At 49.0% G+C, this 18,238-nt stretch overlaps 1 protein-coding gene across 3 annotated transcripts in view; it reads left to right on the plus strand.

Annotated features, from left to right (window-relative positions):
* Positions 1–7,772, plus strand: part of St6galnac1 (ST6 N-acetylgalactosaminide alpha-2,6-sialyltransferase 1) — a 22,009-nt gene extending 14,237 nt beyond the window's left edge. For 2 of the 3 annotated variants that reach the window (XM_015504137.2, XM_048797809.1), the window contains 8 exons: positions 3,517–4,276; positions 4,871–5,039; positions 5,119–5,290; positions 5,526–5,664; positions 5,918–6,021; positions 6,215–6,304; positions 6,382–6,481; positions 6,746–7,772. In XM_015504137.2, the coding sequence (XP_015359623.1) occupies positions 3,517–4,276; positions 4,871–5,039; positions 5,119–5,290; positions 5,526–5,664; positions 5,918–6,021; positions 6,215–6,304; positions 6,382–6,481; positions 6,746–6,931 (1,720 nt within the window). In that variant the 3' untranslated portion in view covers positions 6,932–7,772. Of the gene's footprint in view, positions 1–3,516; positions 4,277–4,870; positions 5,040–5,118; positions 5,291–5,525; positions 5,819–5,917; positions 6,030–6,214; positions 6,305–6,381; positions 6,482–6,745 lie in introns of those variants that run through there. The other variant, XM_048797810.1, reaches the window with a different exon arrangement.
* Positions 7,773–18,238: the final 10,466 nt, after the last annotated feature.

An 18,238-nucleotide genomic window follows, 5' to 3' on the forward strand; every position in this document is an offset into this window, starting at 1 on the left:
TTTTTTTTTTTTTTTTTTTTTTTTTTTTTTTTTTGTGCTGGGGATTGAACCCAGGGCCAGAAAATGAGAAATGAAAAAGAATCGGGGCTGAAGCCTATTAGCCTTTCCATCAACCCTGCCCCAGGGCCTCTCCCTCCTGGTCTGAACTACCCAACATTTGAAAGACTCCTCTGGGCCACACAACAAAGGAAGAGGCACCTTCTACAGGGGCATATTCAAAGTGCAGGGGTGCCAAGGAGGCAGGACCCCTGGAGTGAGGACACCAGGCCCGCCTTTGATGGCACCCTGAAGGGATTTAGGCCCCAGTTCAGTTTCAAAGTCAGGACCCAGAGTATCCCTCCAGGAAGACCAGACAAAGGCAAAGGGGAATCTTCCTGGCTGAGAAAGGCCGGCAGGGAGCCCAGGAGGGCTGGCTGGCCTGGAGGGAGGCCTTGGGAGGAAAGGTTTAGCTAAGGTAATCTGCTTGCCTCACCTGTTGTCTGGAACTAGCCCTGTATTTCTCCAAGAATAAGGATGCCTTTGTCTTCTGCCTCTGATAACAATTAGTGGACATTTCATGGGTCCAAGGTCCATGCCTTATTTGGTCTGTGCTCCTGGTAACTACACAGCATTTTGCACAGAACAGACATTCGGTAAAAGCTTGCTGAGTGAGAGTTCTCTCGTGTCCTGTGTACATATTTCATATTCTATTATGCTTTTGTTTAAATCCACTTCCTTTTGGGTTCAGAAGGCCTTTCATAAGCCCTGATGTGGCATGATGTGGCACTGTGACAGCATGATGTGAGGGCTGCCAGGGTGACTTCTGCCTCCTCAAAGAGTTTGTAACAGAATAAAAGATGGCATTGAGAGATGGCATTTCCCTGAACACACAGGCACCTCAAAATGTGACAGAATCAACACCTGTTTGGCTTCAGCATCAACCTTATTGCAGGAAGTAGAGCTGGAGTCCATCGAGGTCCAGGGCACGCCCCTTGTTCCCGGCTCTCCTAGCACAGCTCCTAATTACAATTTGATACTTATTTGTGTGACTATCTGTCATTCCCCTTTATATCTCAGGCTCCATGGGGAAGGTTGGGTTTAGCTGAGCTCATCGCTGAGGCCCCAGTAGCTTGTGCAGTGCTCAATAAATATCTGCTGAATCAAACAATGAATGCATAACTGTTGGACTGGGTGGGGGAGTTGAGGAACCGGAGACCAGGCAAGCAAACTCCTAGCTGTGCTTGCTGAACTGGGACCCACTACAAACCTGACCTTGAATCTCCTGAGGGGAAGAAGGGAGGGAACTTGTATCTGTTGGGCTGCATCCTCTGCCAGGTGCCTTTACATGTTGTCAGTTCATGCTCCCCAAAGCCTTTTCCCAGCAGCGCATTTTTACAGATAGGAAAACCAAGAGTCCAGGAAGTTCGGGAGAGTTCTCCTGTCTTATGAGCTAATAAACCAAGTGTTCACACCCTTGCTCGGGCCTGCGGGGCTGCAGGCTTCATGCTCCTCCTTTCTTCCTCCAGGTAGCCTTGGTAAGTCTGTTAACAAAACGTAGCTCAGAAGAACACTTCCAGCAGGAGGAGGGAGCTTGGGACATATGTGACCAGGATTAGTGGGGAGGCCTGAAAGTCAGCCACAGAGCACAGCAGCAGGAACTGAGGACCTGGAAATCCTCCTGGGCCGTGGCCAGGATCCATAGGAGGAAGGTTCTTCCCAAGGCTCCCAGGAACCCTGGCAAACATCTGGGTCGTGCAGGGGCCCCTCAAGTCAGAGACTCAGGTTTCTCCCAGGACACCTGAACCAAGTTACATGTAAGTGGCTGACACCTCTCACAGTCTCACGTAGAAGTCAAAAAAGAGAAAGGAAACATGATTCCTGGAGCTAAACCCTTGCATGCCAGAAGTCAGACCAGGCATCCTGAATATGTCTTCCTTTTTTATTTTTTAAAATTATTTAATACATGTTTTTAGTTGTTGATGGACCTTTATTTTATTATTTTTTGGGATAAGGGTACCAGGGATTGAACTCAGGGGCACACAACCACTGAGCCCCAGCCCCAGCCCCATTTTGTACTTTATTTAGGGACAGGGTCTCACTTGCTTAATGCCTTGCTAAGTTGCTGAGGCTGGCTTTGAACTTTTTTTTTTTTTAAAGAGAGAGAGAGAGAGAGAAAATTTTTTAATATTTATTTTTCAGTTTTCGGTGAATACAACATCTTTATTTTATTTTTATGTAATGCTGAGGATCGAACCCAGTGCCCCATGCATGCCAGGCGAGTGTGTTACTGCTTGAGCCACATCCCCAGCCCTGGCTTTGAACTCTTGATCCTCCTTCCTCAGCCTCCTGAGCCACTGGGATTATAGGCATGTGCGACTGCACCCAGCTTATTCATTTATTTATAAGCGGTGCTGAGGATTGAACCCAGTGCTTCACACGTGCTAGGCAAGTGCTCTACCACTGAGCCACAACGCTAGCCCCCACCACCAGAAACGGCCTTTGGAATGGAACTCAGATTGCACCGTCCTCCTTCAGGACCCTCTCTACCTCCCATCTGGAAGTCTTCGATAGCTCCTCCTGCACAAGTGGACAAATGGCAAATTCCAAATCCAGGATCCCACACACCACGCCAATGGCTCTCCATCCCTGCCCCCACTCTGCCCTGTAGCAGCCAACCAGCAGTTCCATGCTCCCTGGGGCAGCCTTCCCAAGGGCTCCATCAGCCCCCACACCCAGGCAGGTGTCTCCTACCTGGCTCTTACTAGGCTTTCTCTTGCTCACAGCTGGGACAGGCCTTCCACCTGCAATCGCCAACATCTAATGTGAGATGTGGCATGAAGAGTGGGCTTTTGACAAATACGTATTGAGAAAATATTTTTTTTCCCTAATGATGCCAACAAGCAAAAGTTTGTTTTTAAGGGTTTGGCTCTCGGTAATATTTGAAGTTAGTCTGTAAGGCAAACCTTTCAAAGTTGGGCTGGGGTTCAGGTTGGGGATGGAGCAGAGCGCTTCCCCTGGCATGCATAAGACCCTGGGTTCCACCCCAGCATCTCTAAAGAAAGAAAGAAGACGTGAAGGCTGGCAGCTCTGGTCTGTACGTGATGTGCCTCTCCCACTTCCTTGTGAGTGATGTTATGTAACTTATTTACCTGTGCTTCATTTTTTAAAAAGGAAGTTAATCAAATGACACAAATATTAGGTGACAGAACCATTCCATTCTTGCAACTCATAGCCAGAATGGCAGTCTTCTCTGGGGCCCAGGTGTAGGTGCAGGAAGGGTGGTCCAGCCTGGGAGCACTTCCCGTCTCGGCATCTGGCCAGCACCCCAAAGCTTGCTGTTGCCAAGGTCTCTCTCCTGACCACAGTTAAGTCTCCAGGTGCACTGCCAAAGCGCACAGTGTGATTTCTGTGGATGACCACACCATCCCCTTCATCTCCTGTGGAGACTAGTTTGAAGTCGGCCTGAGGCACAATCGTTATCACTAGTCATGCTTCTGAACTATTTCTACTCTTTGCTAAAAGTTCTCTCTTCCACAGGTATCAGTATATACAGAGCACTGAACAAAGGTTTCGGGATTTGATACAAAAGACCATCATGGGATGGAGGACGAGCACCCCTGCAAAGTCAGCGAAGGAGACCCGTGCCCCAGACACACACCCCCGGCCCATACCCCGCAGCGCCACAGAAAGCAGGAGGACAGAGGCCCACCAGGCACCTGGCACAGCCTCACCTACAAGCCAGGAAGAAGAGACAGCCAAGGTGGACACACTGCCACCAAGAGGTCAGGACAAGGACCGGGCCTCTACCAGGACAGAGGCACTAGCACTGCAAAGTGAGGACAAGAAGACAGCTGGAGGAAGAGAGGCCCAGAAGGGGAAGCTGACCTCGGCAAGGACAGTGAAGCCCCAGAGCAAAGTGGCAACTCGAGCCCAGAGGCTCAGTCCAGGAATCAGGGAGGAAAAGTTGACCACCACAGGAGCAGCACCAACGAGGACGAGACCAAGAGCCACCACGAGACCGAGACCAAGGCCGTCGATGAGACTGAGAGCAACCACGAGACGGAGGGTGACGACGACACCGAGGGCGATGAGGAGACCGAGCGTGACCACAGGATCAAGGGCGAGGACGACAGCAGCTGTCCAGGCCAAGAAGAAGCCCACCCTGGCTGCCCCGCCTGCCCCTTCCCCAAGCCCCACCATGCCAAGAAGCCAGAGACTGAAGGCCGCCAACTTCAAGTCTGAGCCTCGGTGGGATTTTGAGGAAAAATACAGCCTGGACAGGGGGAGCCTGCAGGCGGTGAGTCCCAGCCCCGGGCTCCCGCTCTGGAGCCCCTGCTGGGCAGCACCCACCGGCTTCGCCTTGCCCACCTCCTGCTCTCGACATACCCCTCCCTCCTATGACAGCCAACATGGGGGAGGAGGGACAGCAGGCCCCAGAGTCCTGCTCCCCCGGCACCAGAAGGTGTGAGTGAGGAAGGGCCCTCCCGGCAGGTCCTGAAGGCGGCTGGAGGGTCGTCAGGCAGGAGGTGAGACAGCACCAAGTCTCACCCTCTGCCTGGTCTTCCCAGCCAAGCTGCCTCTAAAGCCTTCACTCCCCTTCAGCCACCCCCACCGCTATCCTCCCACGCCCCGGGACAGGGGGCAGCATTCAGATGTGTCTGCTCTCACACGGAGTTGAACCCTGGCACCACAGCACACTGGACACAGGCCACACGATTCCTCTCCCACTCACGAAGGTGCCTCTGCCTTGAGGGCAGAGAATGCGCATTCCCTAGGTCCCCTCAGGACCCCAGTGGGCCCAGACAAGGGAGAGGAAGGTCAGCAGAGCCTGGGACTGGAAGAGGCCCTCCCCAGCCTCTTCTTCCTGACCTCCGTGTCCTGCTGCACACAGACCTGCCCTGACTCTCTGAAGACCAGAGCCGCCAATTCATCGTGGCTCCAGAACCTCTTTCTGCCCAACCTCACTCTCTTCCTGGACTCCAGGCACTTCAACCAGAGCGAGTGGAACCGCCTGGAGCACTTTGCACCGCCCTTTGGCTTCATGGAGCTCAACTACTCGTGTAAGTCCTCACCCCGAGGGAGGCTGGGGCCAGCAGACCTGGGAGGACCGGGCTCTGAAGGCACCCCTCCTCGTGCCAGTGGTGCAGAAGGTGGTGTCAAGGTTCCCTCCGGTGCCCCAGCAGCAGCTGCTCCTGGCCGGCCTCCCCCCCGGGAGCACGCGGTGCGTCACTTGTGCCGTGGTGGGCAACGGGGGCATCCTGAACAACTCCCACGTGGGCCAGGAGATAGACAGCCATGACTATGTGTTCCGGTAAGGCGTCCCACCCCGCCTCCCCTGGCCAGCCCTCTCCTGCAGACATGGGCTGCTCCGAGGGACCTGACAGGGTGTCCCATGCCTCTGCTGGACCAGGTGGAACCCGGGGCTCTCCAGTATATAGCCACTGCCTCCCCGACTTCTCCCTCTCCTGGGCCCCCGTCCTCCCACACCAACTGCGTGCGTCTCCCTCTCTGCTCACAGTGCTTTCTCATTTCGTCTTTCTGTACAGATTGAGTGGAGCTGTCATTAAAGGCTATGAACAGGATGTGGGGACCCGCACATCCTTCTACGGCTTCACCGCCTTCTCCCTGACCCAGTCCCTTCTCATACTGGGCAGTCGGGGTTTCCGGCATGTGCCTGGAGGGGAGGTGAGCAGAGGGAAGGAATTGGCCTGGCCACAGACTCTGGATAGGGGACACGTGGGTGAGAGGGGAGATGAGCGTCGCGGGTCTGGACAGAGTCTGCGGTTGGTTCTGGTTCTGTTCACATGAAGGACAAGGGCAGAGAGGACATCCACACCAGGTCAGCAGAGAGCAAGAGGGCACTCTGGTGTGAAAGCCAGGCTGCCCAGCCCATGGTCCTCAAGCAGCACCCCAGGATCTCGCTGTCCTTGCTCTCTAGGACATCCGCTATCTGCACTTCCTAGAGGGCACCCGGGACTACGAGTGGCTGGAAGCCCTGCTCCTGAACCAGACCCTGCAGAGAAAGAGCCTCTTCTGGTTCAGGTACCCACTTCCCTCCTCCTGCCCCTCACCACCCCCCTCCCAGGCTGAACCATGAGGTGAATGGCTACAAAGCGGTGGGCAGGTGGGGACAGCCTTGGCTGCTACCTGGAGATGGGCACCAGCCATGTCCGTGACCCTGACTTGGCCCCCACTGAGCCAGTAACCGAGCCTGAACGATCATCCCTGACCACAGGCACAGGCCCCAGGAAGCTTTCCAGGAAGCCTTGCAATTGGACAGATACCTATTGCTGCATCCAGACTTTCTCCGGTACATGAAGAACAGGTGAGAGCAGAGACTCCGCGAAGGGGCTTCTCGTCCGTGCAGCCTCCTGACAGTTGGGGATCTGGGGTATTTTACAGGTTTCTGAGGTCGAAGACCCTGGACGGTTCCCACTGGAGAATATACCGCCCCACCACCGGTGCCCTCCTGCTGCTCACTGCCCTGCACCTCTGTGACAAGGTAAGGCTCCACTTCAGGAACAGGAGTAACTGGAGAATAGCTCTGGGCTAGTTCTAGGCCTGCTCAGCACAGGACAGGGGCCGGTCCGGGTGCACACCTCTGTCCAGGACGGACAGCGAGCACGACTGTATGTGTGCATCCAAAGCACCTGCACCCAGGCCCCCAGACAGAGAACCAGGATAACCCCGCCACAGAGTCAGCCCACGAGAAGAAGCCTGGGTGACAGCCACCACAGATCCTATTTCTCCTCCCACCTTTACCTAGGTGAGTGCCTATGGCTTCATCACCGAGGGCCACGAGCGTTTCTCTGATCACTACTATGACAAATCATGGAAACGAGTGGTCTTTTACATAAACCATGACTTCAAGTTAGAGAGAGCTGTCTGGAAGCGCCTACATGACGAAGGTATCATCTGGCTGTACCAGCGTCCCCAAACAGCAAAGAACTGACCAGAGCCTGGGCCCCAGCAGTCTCTTCACCCACTCCAGAACCCAGGGGGGGCGGGGGGTCTTGTGACTCTCCTGCCATTTCCCCAGGGCTGGGACCAGGCTCTAAGCCCTTCAAGACTTCCAAGAACACCAGCACAGAGGAGAAAACTCCCTCAACACAACAAATGATGGGTGGAGGTTTTGGAATCTTTCACAAGGTTGCTGCAGGGTCCAAAGGAAATGCCTGAGGCCAAGGACTTTTTTAATTAAATGGAAGAGTAAGTGGTCAATACCACCCATTGCTGAAAAACACTCTTCACTGTCCAAGGACTGCTTGGCACAGACAAAGGAGCTGGAACTCACAGAGATGCATAGATCTGGTGTGAATTGCAGATCTTCTACTTAGCAACTGTAAAATGTTTGATTTAACAAGAGGTTGTCTAGAGGCCCTTTCCAGGGGTTATCTGATTATTGAAGGGTCTGTACTTTTCCTGTCTCTGAGCCACTTGACAACTCTGTGTTGTAGGAAACTGACAGTGACATAAATGATTCATCTCCATGGAGATGCAAGTAAATTTTGCACAGTGAGGGTGCACTTGTTACCTCGTGGATACTCACCAGATTGGTACCTACTGACAACTTCGTTTTCACATTTCTGAGTGCCCAAATGTGTATCTGATCCTTGGATTCACCTTTGAACCAGTTTTTACATCTTACTGGCTCCTTCCTTAATCAATGAGTAAATGAAATCTTTGACATGTTTATTTTCCATTTGTGTGAGAATTATGATCTCAACCTTTAAAAATTCACCCTTTAACATTTCCATCTAAAGTTCATTAGATTAAAACTTCATTCTAAAGCATTCGTTTTCCTTTCCCTTTATCCTCTGTCCTCCCACCAACCTGCTTTCTCACTCAGCCCCCAGGCTGAGAGCTGAACGCAGCCAGAGACATTTCAGTTCCCCAGATCCCTGGAGCCCTGGATCTGTACTCTGGAGCCCAAAGGAATTCTAAAGATCCCACAAAGACTAAGGTGCTGGTTAAAGGAGGAGGACTCGGTACCGGTACCGACGGGGCGGGATCTGCGGTGCTCTAACGGTGCAGTGCCGGTCCCGCGCGGCAGGCGGCGCCAGCGGGCGCCCTGGTGCCCGCGTTCCCTGCGGCGCNCCCAGCGCAGCGCGGGCCTGGGACCGCCCCGGACCGCTGGGTGCAGGCCTGGACGGGGATCACGCACCCGGGCACCGGTCTGGAGGGGACCCCAGAGAGGTGGCCTGGGGGGAGCTCCGCCCGGGGTCGCCCTTCCCAGGGCCCTGCCTGGTGGGGGCGCCTGCAGGACCCCTGGCCTGGAGAGCAATAGGTGCTTTCCCCTCACACCGCTTGGGACCACCAAAGCTTGGGGCCAGGACACAGCTAGTCAACGCGGGAGTGCAATGAGTAGCCCAGAGCACCCCATCTCTTCCCCAAATTAACCTGTTTCATGTACGACCTATACACATAACATGAAGGTCATTTTATAGAATTTTTTAGTAAACTCGGCCACAAAGGAAGGGCTGAGCCTCACCTGGCCCTGTGACTCTGGGCCCGGCCTGAGCTACAGGAGCATCCTGGACTCTCCAGAGCTCGGGGTAGAGCTCTAGCCCAGCGCGCAAGGCCCCCAAAAGGAGAGAAATCAATTCAAATAGAACAGCAACACTCTCTTTATGTGAGATGATAGAGTAGAATGTGACAGAATATACTCTGTATTACACATGTGGTAATGTAACAGGACATAAGATTAACCTACAGAAATCAACAGCCTTCAATGACATAACAACCAGGTAGGGGATATAAGGTGCAAGAAGCCCATTTCCAATAGCAACAAAGAAGAAGATAATACTTAGTCATAAATTTGGTAGGAAATGTTCAAAATCTGTATGAAGAAAACATCGAAATTCTCCTGAAAGACACAAAAGCAGATTTGAACAGTCATCTTTGGTTCTTGGAAAAGATGACTCAATATGATAAATCTGTCAGTTGTCTCCATGTTAATTTATGAATTGAATGCAATTTCAACAAAAATGTCAAAATATTTTTTTTTTCCTAGAGCCTAAACTGGCACTAAAATTCACACAGAATAAATACACGTAAGAATAGTTAGGAATACCTGAAAAAGAGAAGCTAACCAGGAGGTCTGACTCTACCAACTATTAAGACATACCCTAAAACCTTTACTGTTGAAACACTGTGAGACCTAGATGGGGAAAGTAGGTCACCAGAAGTGGGCTCTGGGAGGGTTCATCTCGCCCCCTGGCCCCTTCCTCACTCTCTACTTTGGGCCTTGGGCTGAGCAGCTGTCCTCTACCATCCCCTTCTGCCATGATATTTCTGTCTTGGAGCCAGATGACCATAGACTGAAACTTCTGAAACTATGAGCTTATGTATTTTTCATTTATTTATTAGTACAAGAGATTGAACCCAGGGGCGCTTAACCATTGAGCCACATCCCCAACCCTTTTTAAAAATATTTTATTTAGATATAGGGCATCTTGCTAAATTGCTGAGGCTGCCTATGAACTCTCCATCCTCCTGTCTCAGCCTCCTGAGCCACTGGGATTAGAGGCATGTGCCACCACGCCTAGCTGAAACTGTGAGACTAAATGAATCTTTCCTCCCAGGCATGGTGGTGCATGCCTGTAATCCCAGCAGCTGGGAAACTGAGGCAAGAGGATGGAGAGTTCAAAGCCAGCCTCAGCAACTTAGTGAAGACCTAAATAACTCAACCTGTCTCCCCCCAAAAAGACTGGAGATGCTCAGTAGTTAAGAGCCCTTGGGTTCAATCCCCAGTACAAATAAATAAATGAATAAATAAATCCTTTCTCCTTTCTTTTCTCAGGTATATGTCACAGCTACAAAAAGCTGACTAACACAATGCACAAGATTATTCACTGTAATAATGCTTTGGAATTGCAAAATATTGGAAACTACCAAAATGCCTATAATATAGGAGATGTAAATGTGAAGAATGTCACACGGGTACAATGGACTACTGTACAGCTGGCAGCTCGTGTAACTGACCAGCACAATGGCTAGATAAATCATTAAATTAAAAAAAAAAAAAAAAGCAAAGATAACAAAAATTTTTACAGCACAGGATGAGTATCCCTTTTCCAAAATGCTTGGAATCAGAAATTATGTTTCAGATTTTGGATTTATTTGGACTTTGCAATATTGGCATACACCCAATAAGATATCTTGGGAAAGAAACCCAAGTCTAAACATGAAATTAATCTGTTTCCTGTAAACCCTATGCACACAACCTGAAGGTCATTTTATAGAATTTTTTAGCATACCTGTTTTGACTGTGACCCTTCATGATATCAGGTGTGGTATTTTCTCCTTGTGACATAGTGTTGGCTCAAAAAGTTACACATTTTGCAGCACTGGAGCATTTGGGATTTTACACCTTGTACTTGAAAAAAGAAATAAGAATAATATACAGGAGTCTGGTTATCTTTGCAAAAAGAAATACCAAGAAAAGATACACCAAAACCTAGTGAGATTGGTTACCCAAGGAAGAGAAATAGGAATAAAAAGGGATTGGAAAGGTTGGAGGAGGAGCACAGTACTCTGAGTGGCCTTTTCTCCCAGTTTTGCCTTTGTTCTGTAAATGACCCCAAAATAACAATGAAATCTATATTAACAGACTTGAAAACACAATACAAAGAGAAAAAAATGAACCTGGCAAAATTCAAAATATTGTTCACAATCCCATGGAAACAGCAAAACTATATTTCAACTACGTAGCCTCCAAATAAAGATAAAAAGAATGGCAAATATGGACCTCTAGTTAGTAGGTATGTTTGTTTTTTACAAACATAATGAAAACACTCTCAATGTGTTATAACAAAGTAAATATGGACTGTCAGAAAAGAAAGTCACAAATATGGAAAAGGGCAATGAACCCTACAGTGTTGATAAGAACTAGAGATCAGTATGAACTTGAGATTTTTTAATAGAATTATATGTATGGGGCAATTTATATGTGTGAATACATGCAAGTACACACACATACATACATTCCCTAGGTTTATCAACTGGTGGAGTCTGGGGTCAATGACATTCCAATGACAATGAGCACACTGATCACCAGCTGTTGAGTTCCTAAACACCACTCTCTACTACAAAAAAGCAGGACGTTTTGAAGAAATGGCTGATTCTAGTGCTGGAGTAGGGAAGGTCCAAACTTCCTTACTGGAAGGTTTATTGTTCCAGAAACTTCAGAAGTGCTTAAAGACTAGGATATGTCCAAAGAACACAGGAGGCAACCTGAAGGAATTCCCACCGGTTAAAAACAAAATGATTTGAGAATGAAAGTAAAGGATGACCGTAGTGCAGGGTTCCTTATGTTTGTAATATAAAGAAGGAAAGCTTCTTCTTATAGAACGCCAACAAATCATTATGGATGGAATAAAGCCGCTGGAAAATCAGTATGTGACAAACACCAAACTTAGAGTCAAGCTGTCATTAACCAGTGCTAACGCTAGCAGATGTAAGTTTAATGGAGAGTAAAATGTCTACATAATCCCAGCCTCCCACAGCACACTTCCTAATGACTGTGACTTGAAGAAAAGCCGAACCTCCCAGAAAGGTCCCTAGAGGGTAACTGGGCCCAAACTCAGAATGGAGGCTGAGTGTGGGGTCATCGGGGGTTCACGTGTGTACTCCATCTTCCTGGGAGAACCACAACTCAACTCTGCTGCCTTTGCCTGGGAATATTCCTGTTTCAACTGCCAGGTCCATTTTGCCACTGGACCTGATCAATCACGGTGACCCGCGATCAATTAATCAAAACTGAGCACTGCCAGAGCTGACTAATGAACTATAACTTAAAATCAGCCAATCAGGACTGAGCACTTCCCACAAGCTTGGGTTTCTTAGCAAGCAAAGTGCCCCTGGGTGGGAAAGTGGGTCAGAACTTTATATAAGCCAGCGCCTGCCTGTGTTCTTTCAGAACACATGTTCGTTTTCTGTGGGTTTGTAGCCTGTTTATTGAAATAAAGTTTCTCTTTTTATCTTAAATTTCTTTCTAATGGATTTTATTGACGTTACAAAAAGCAAACTAATAACTTTACAATGGAGAAACCTGATAATCACCACCTTAACCAAGTGATCAAAGTTAATATCACTAGCAAAGAAACAGACCAGTGTCCTTTCTCTCTCAGAAGAATGAGATATCACTTCGTGGTGTTCTTACTGAATAGGCATAATAACTTCAATCTAATCATAAGGAAACACAAAACAAGTCCAAACTGCAGAATAATCTACAAAATAATTGTCATGTCTTATTCTCTTTTAAAAGTCCAGAAGTCATTAAAAAAAAAAAAAAAAAAGCCCAGACCAAGAAACTGTTAAAGATTAAGAGAGACCAGGCGCCGTGGCGCACACCTGTTATTCCAGGGCCTCAGGAGGCTGAAGCAGGAGGATCGCGGGTTCAAAGCCAGCCTCAGCTTTTAGCAAGGCACTAAGCAACTCAGTGAGACCCTGTCTTTAAATAAAATACAAAATAGGGCTGGGGATGGTTGTGTGTCCTTGAATTCAGTCTCAAGTGGAAAAAAAAATCACATGGATTCAGCTAAGAAACTACATAATCTATCTGATTGTTTAGGGAGAAATTCCCAGTTTCAATTCCCAGCACTGTAAAAAAACCAAACGGTTTTTTTTTTCCCATGGGCTTATGGGAATGGGCACAGGGTTTCTGGTTGGGATGATGAGAAAGCTCTTGACATGGTTCCATAGCCTTGTGAATGTACTTAATGCAGCTGAATTGCCTAATTAAAATGGTTAAGTATAATTTTAATGATAGGCACCTTTTATCACAACAAAAAGCTTTTTTTAAAAAAAATGCTTAAAAAAACATCAAGTGAAAGGAATCTAACAAAGGATGAGTCAGGCTGACAAAACCTGAACCTAAGAATTAAGTTTAATACCAAAATGAAAGACAACCAGATATTATGGATCTATGGACAGATGCTGTGAGTACCATATGGCTTTACCTTTTGTTAACACAAGATCAAAACTGGATATGATCAAGCTGCTTAGTCAGCATACAGTCAGGAGAGTGTAGAACAAACACCGGGTTCAAACACCAGTTCAAAATGTAAGAAATTCTCCAAGACATGATTCAGCTTGTTTTATTTCTACAAATAAGGGAATCATCCTACAAATAAAAAGAGAAAGGTAAAATTGGCTTATATTAAAAGAGACTCAAATGCAATGTGTTGATCTTGATCAGATCCTAATTTGAACAGAATGGCTATAAAAAGACATCGATGTGCCAGATGCAGAGGCTGGTGCCTGTAATCCCAGTGATCCAGGAGGCTGAGGTGGCAAGTTCAAGTCCAGACAGGTAATTTAGTGAGATCCTATCTCAAAATAATAAATTAAAATGCATGGGGATGTAGCTCAGTACTAGATCATCCCTGGGTTCAATTCCCAGTACTGCAAAAACAAACAAACAAGTAATGAAGCTGAGAATGTAGCTCAGCGGTACAGCACCCCTGGGGTAAATCTCCAGTGCTGGGAGGAAGAGAGAGAGAGAGAGACAGAGAGAGAGAGAAGACGGAGGGAGGGAAGGAAAAAAAGAGGTAGGGAGGGAGGGAGGAGGAAAAGGGAAGAAAGAAAGAGAGAGAAAGAAAGAAAGAAGGAAGGAAGGAGGGAGGGAGGAAAAGAGAGAGAAGAAAGAAAGCAAATAAGCAAGCAGGCTGGGCACGGTGATGCACACCTGTATCCCCAACTCAGGAAACTGAGGCAGGAGGATTGCAAATTTGAGGTCAGCCTCAGCACTTTAGCAAGATCCTAAACAACTTAGAAATAAAAAAGGCTGGGGATGTAGCACAGTGGTAAAGTGCTCCTGGTTTCAATCCCCAGTACCAAAGGGAAAGGAAGGAGGGAAGGAAAAAATGTGGTCAGTTCATTAGCATCGGGGATATCCATGCTAGAGAACCTCGTTCAGTGCAGTCATAGACTATCATGAATGCTGCTGTTGGAAGTCACATTAGCAAGAATGGAACTCCCACTCCTGCCTGGAAGATCTGCAGGGGTCTCCTGTCACAGAGGAACAGCCCCAATCTCCACCTGTGCAGAGCTTCCGATAGCCAGTTTTTGAACACAACCTTCTCTACGTATTTGTTCAATGAAAAGGACACTGAGTCTGATTTTCAGCCCCAGCCTTTACTCCAGTCTTGCTTTAAGTCTATCAAAGAACTGCTTCCTTTATATTTCACCTCATTCCATCCTTTCCCAAATCCACTAACCATGTGTCTCTTCCTCTGGATGGGGAGGCAGCCCAGTTTCCCTCCCATGAGCCTGGTGCCAGTGAGTTAGTAAACAAAACTGTCCCCCAGTTCTTTATCAGATGGGTTTGATGGTATTACTGGAGAGAACTGTCACCTGTCAAGACTCCGAGACTCTCATCATTTCACCCTCCTGGCATCAGAGTTCTAGTCCAGAGCCCTGATTCTAGGGGTCCCAAACAATCAGGTCTGCCGCTCCCCCAAGAAAAGGTGAACTTTTTTAAAAAATATATTTATTCTTAAGTTTTAGGTGAATACAATATCTTTATTTTACATTTATGTGGTACTGAGGATTGAACCCAGTGCCTCATGCATGCTAGGTGAGCACTCCACCACTGAGCCACACCCTAGCCCCAGAAAAGGTGAACTCATTCCCTATAGCTACCCTGGGAAGGCAGGGACCAGGCATCTCAGCCCTGTCTTTGGGGGCACTGACATGAGCGTTAGGTTTAAGTAGAGGAAGGATTGGGGGGGGGGGAGACGTCTGCATAATTAAGCAGTCTTGGTCAGACTTTGGTCTGGTGGATCCTTAAAGCAGCTCTGGTTCTGTGAGGTGGCTCTGGAAAAGTCATTATTGTTTGAGGGGGCACTCTGGTTCCCATAGATGACTGCCCTGCTCAGGGGGGCACTCTCGGCTCCTGTCAGGGGGTAACTGCTCTCATGTAAGGGTGTGGTCTCACCATGAGGGATCAGTCTGTGAAGCTCTGCGGAAGCTAAGGGGATTACAGGTTTAGGGAAATGACTGGGGACTTCTAGGTGCTGTTCCAGGGACCTGGAATGGACAGTTGAGGGTCCCTGCAAACCTTGAAAATACCCTGGTTACTCTTGGTGTCCCCAGGCTTGAAGGTCATTTAGATAAAGGTAGGGCTAATCACCTTGTATTGCCAGTTTTTCTTTTTAAGACAGACACTCCTTAAGTGATTAACATGCCTTTGTGCAGAGCTGAGCAGGAATCTGACCCAAAGTGTAAGGTAACAAAGGAGACAGATGCAAAATGAAGGCAGAAATTCCTAGTCCTTACCCTACTTTCAGCGACTCACTGGACATCCGAAGGCCCAGTGAAGAGTCGGTGGTTCTAGCCAAAGCAGCCTGGAATTCCCTGCTGTGCTAGAGCATGGGCTATGACAGTGGCAAAGGCATTTAGAAGCTGATGCACCCCAAGAAATACGGTATGGGAGCCAGAATGTGCCACCCCACACAGAAGGACTGCGGAACTGAGGGCAATTCAGAAGCTCCGCCCTCCCTTTGTTGGCCTAAAGGCAGGACACAAATCTGCAAAGATAGAAGATGCCCTGCCCTCCACCAGGGAGCACCAAGGCTGGCCACCAAGATGCTCCGACCCTCGAGCTGCACCAGGGGAAGGCTGGGCTGGCTGCACTCAAGCCAAGCTCACCAGCCTCTGTCCACAAGGAATTTGCCTTCCCCAAGCCGTCCCCTGAGAGACTCAAAGTTCTTGTCCTCTGTCTCATCATTCCTCTGAAAACCCAGCGCTCTTTGTGGACAGTGCTACAGAAGCCAGAATCCAAAGCCACTTCTAGACTGTGATTCTGTTATGCTCGAATTCGGGACCCCCAAAAGACCACCAGAGACTCAAGATCGATGTAAGCAGCAAAGAGGTGTTTATTGCGAGCTAGCTTGGTCCTCCGCGCGCACACACAGCAACTGGTGACGCTGAGAGGCCCCGAGCTCAGGGTTTGCAGCAGTTTTATACATTCTTTGGAGAAGGCAGGGACCCCCACATACATCATAGCATCTCTTAGCAAATCATCACACACCACGGGAAAATCAAATAACAACTCTAAAACATGATTAGCACATTCACTGGCGGGAACAAGTTGGGTAAGGATGATTGGTCAGTACAAAAGGGGTATTCATTTGAACTGATTGGTTTAAGCCAAGAGGGGTGTTGGTGCTGAACTACATGGTTTCCCAACACGTTATCAACCACCATAAACTACTGGGAGGGTCATCTAGCATCCCATGTATTTCCCTGTCTCATGCTGATTGGTGGCTGCTAGGGGGTTGTTATGGGTCTCCACCTAGCCTGACTGAGTCAGGGACACCTGGCTCAGCAGATCTCTCCTGTTATTTGTAGATTAAACCACTTAGCAGGGTGGGAATGTACCTAGGAGTGCTCTATGGGTCTTTCCAAGGACAAAGGTCATGTCCCTTCCTTAGACAGGCTTTGCTCTGAGGTAGAGGCTGGTTTTTCAATTCCTGGTGTCTCCCACATTCACAGAAAACATACAGGTTGATAAACTTCTGTTGTTTTTTCTTTTAGTCTGTGTTTTGTTATGGGGCTGTCTCCTAAGAACGTATGGGCACGGAGGGGAAAATGATTTTTCTTCCTTTACAGGAGATACTTTAAAATCCATCATAGTAGAAAGAAACCACTTTCTGGGGAGGGAAATGTAACATTCGGAAGGTCATACAAAAACACAGCCAGTGCAAGTTCAAAGCCAGCCTCGGCAACTTAGTGAGGCCCTAAGCAACTCAATGAGAACCTGTCTCTAAATAAAACAAAAGCGGGGTGGGGGGGGTGGGGGCGGGCTGGGGATGTGGCTCAGTGGTTAAGCACCTCTGGATTCAGTCCCCTGTGCCAGGCACAGGAAGGAAGGAAGGAGGGAGGGAGGGAGGGAGGAAATCACCTAAGCATGACAGGTCTCTTCTGGGTTTTTCCATTCATATTCTTGTACCACCTGTTCATCCATTGTGTCCTGGAAGCAATCAAGGTTGCTTTTGTGTGAGAGGAAATACATAAGAGTAAGAAAATTAAATCGACAAAATTCCCCCTCTACCCCGGCAAAGTCTTCATCACCACCTATGGAGACCATGATGTGACTGGCAGCCACCAACTTGCCAGATAGGACGGCCCGGAGCTGGGGCAGGCGCTGGACGTCTCTCGACCCTGCGAGATGCTCAGGCCCACGTCCCTGCCAGTCCCTGCCAGTCCCTGCCAGTCAGTCCCTGCCAGCTGTCCACTGGTGTGAACCGAGTTCCGATTCTTCACGGCCTGCCCAACAGGGCTGAGCTAGGAGAGCGCCTGGCGCCGGGACACCCCAGGCACCGGTCAGGTCCGCGGTGCGGGTAGCCCCCCCTCCCCAACACCGGGCACACCCAGCTCCCCAGAACGGGAAATCAAGACCCAGACTCCGGGGGTCCAGCCCCGTCCGGGTATAAAATCTTCCACGGTGACCGGAAAAGCCCAAGTCCTCTCCCTCGACCACCGGGGATCAGGAAGTGCAGCGCGAGCTCCGGGGACCTCCGCACGCCTCCCTGTGATTGACAGGTGAAGGGGGCGGGCTTGCCCAATGAGAAGCGCGAGCTGCAGCCCGGGCGCTCCCTCCAGGGCCTCGGAGGTCTGTTGCGGGGAACTGTCCCCTGGCCACACTTCTCCAGTGCCACTGTCTGCCCCGACGTCGGTTCTTTTGTTTTTTTGGAGGCCCAGCCCCTGGCCTTCCTTGTCTTGTGGAGGCAACTCCAGTTTCTGCCTCCACCATCTCCATCTGCTCTGGGGGTGTGTGGGGTGTGTCCCCATTTCCCTCTTGTTATAAGGACTCCACATATTAGATTAGGACCCAAACAAATCCATTATGACATGATTTTAATTTAATTCTATCTGCAAAGACCCTGTTTCCAAATAAGGCCACAATCACAGGTTCTGAGCAGACATCAGCTTGCGGCAGCACATGATTCAACCTGGCACAGCCGCGAAGACCAGCCTGCCCTTCCCTTCTTTACTCATTCACTCATCAGACTTTTTTATTCAGTGCCGCTGGGCAAAGTGCTGGAAAACGTAAAGAGGGTGAGCACACACCCCCTCCCCCGTCCCTGAAGCTTACAATTCCAGGGAAGAAGGAGAAACTGGAGTGTGGTTCTAGTTTCAAAATTTGGGGAGTATGTGGAATAATCCACTGAAGTACACACCTTAAAAATGTAACAAAATGCTCTTATCCTCCTGGAGAATTAAGGCTCTTTACTTCATAAGATCCATCCTA

This window comes from Marmota marmota, unplaced genomic scaffold, assembly GCF_001458135.2.
Source record: "Marmota marmota marmota unplaced genomic scaffold, marMar, whole genome shotgun sequence".
NCBI classification, from domain to species: domain Eukaryota; kingdom Metazoa; phylum Chordata; class Mammalia; order Rodentia; family Sciuridae; genus Marmota; species Marmota marmota.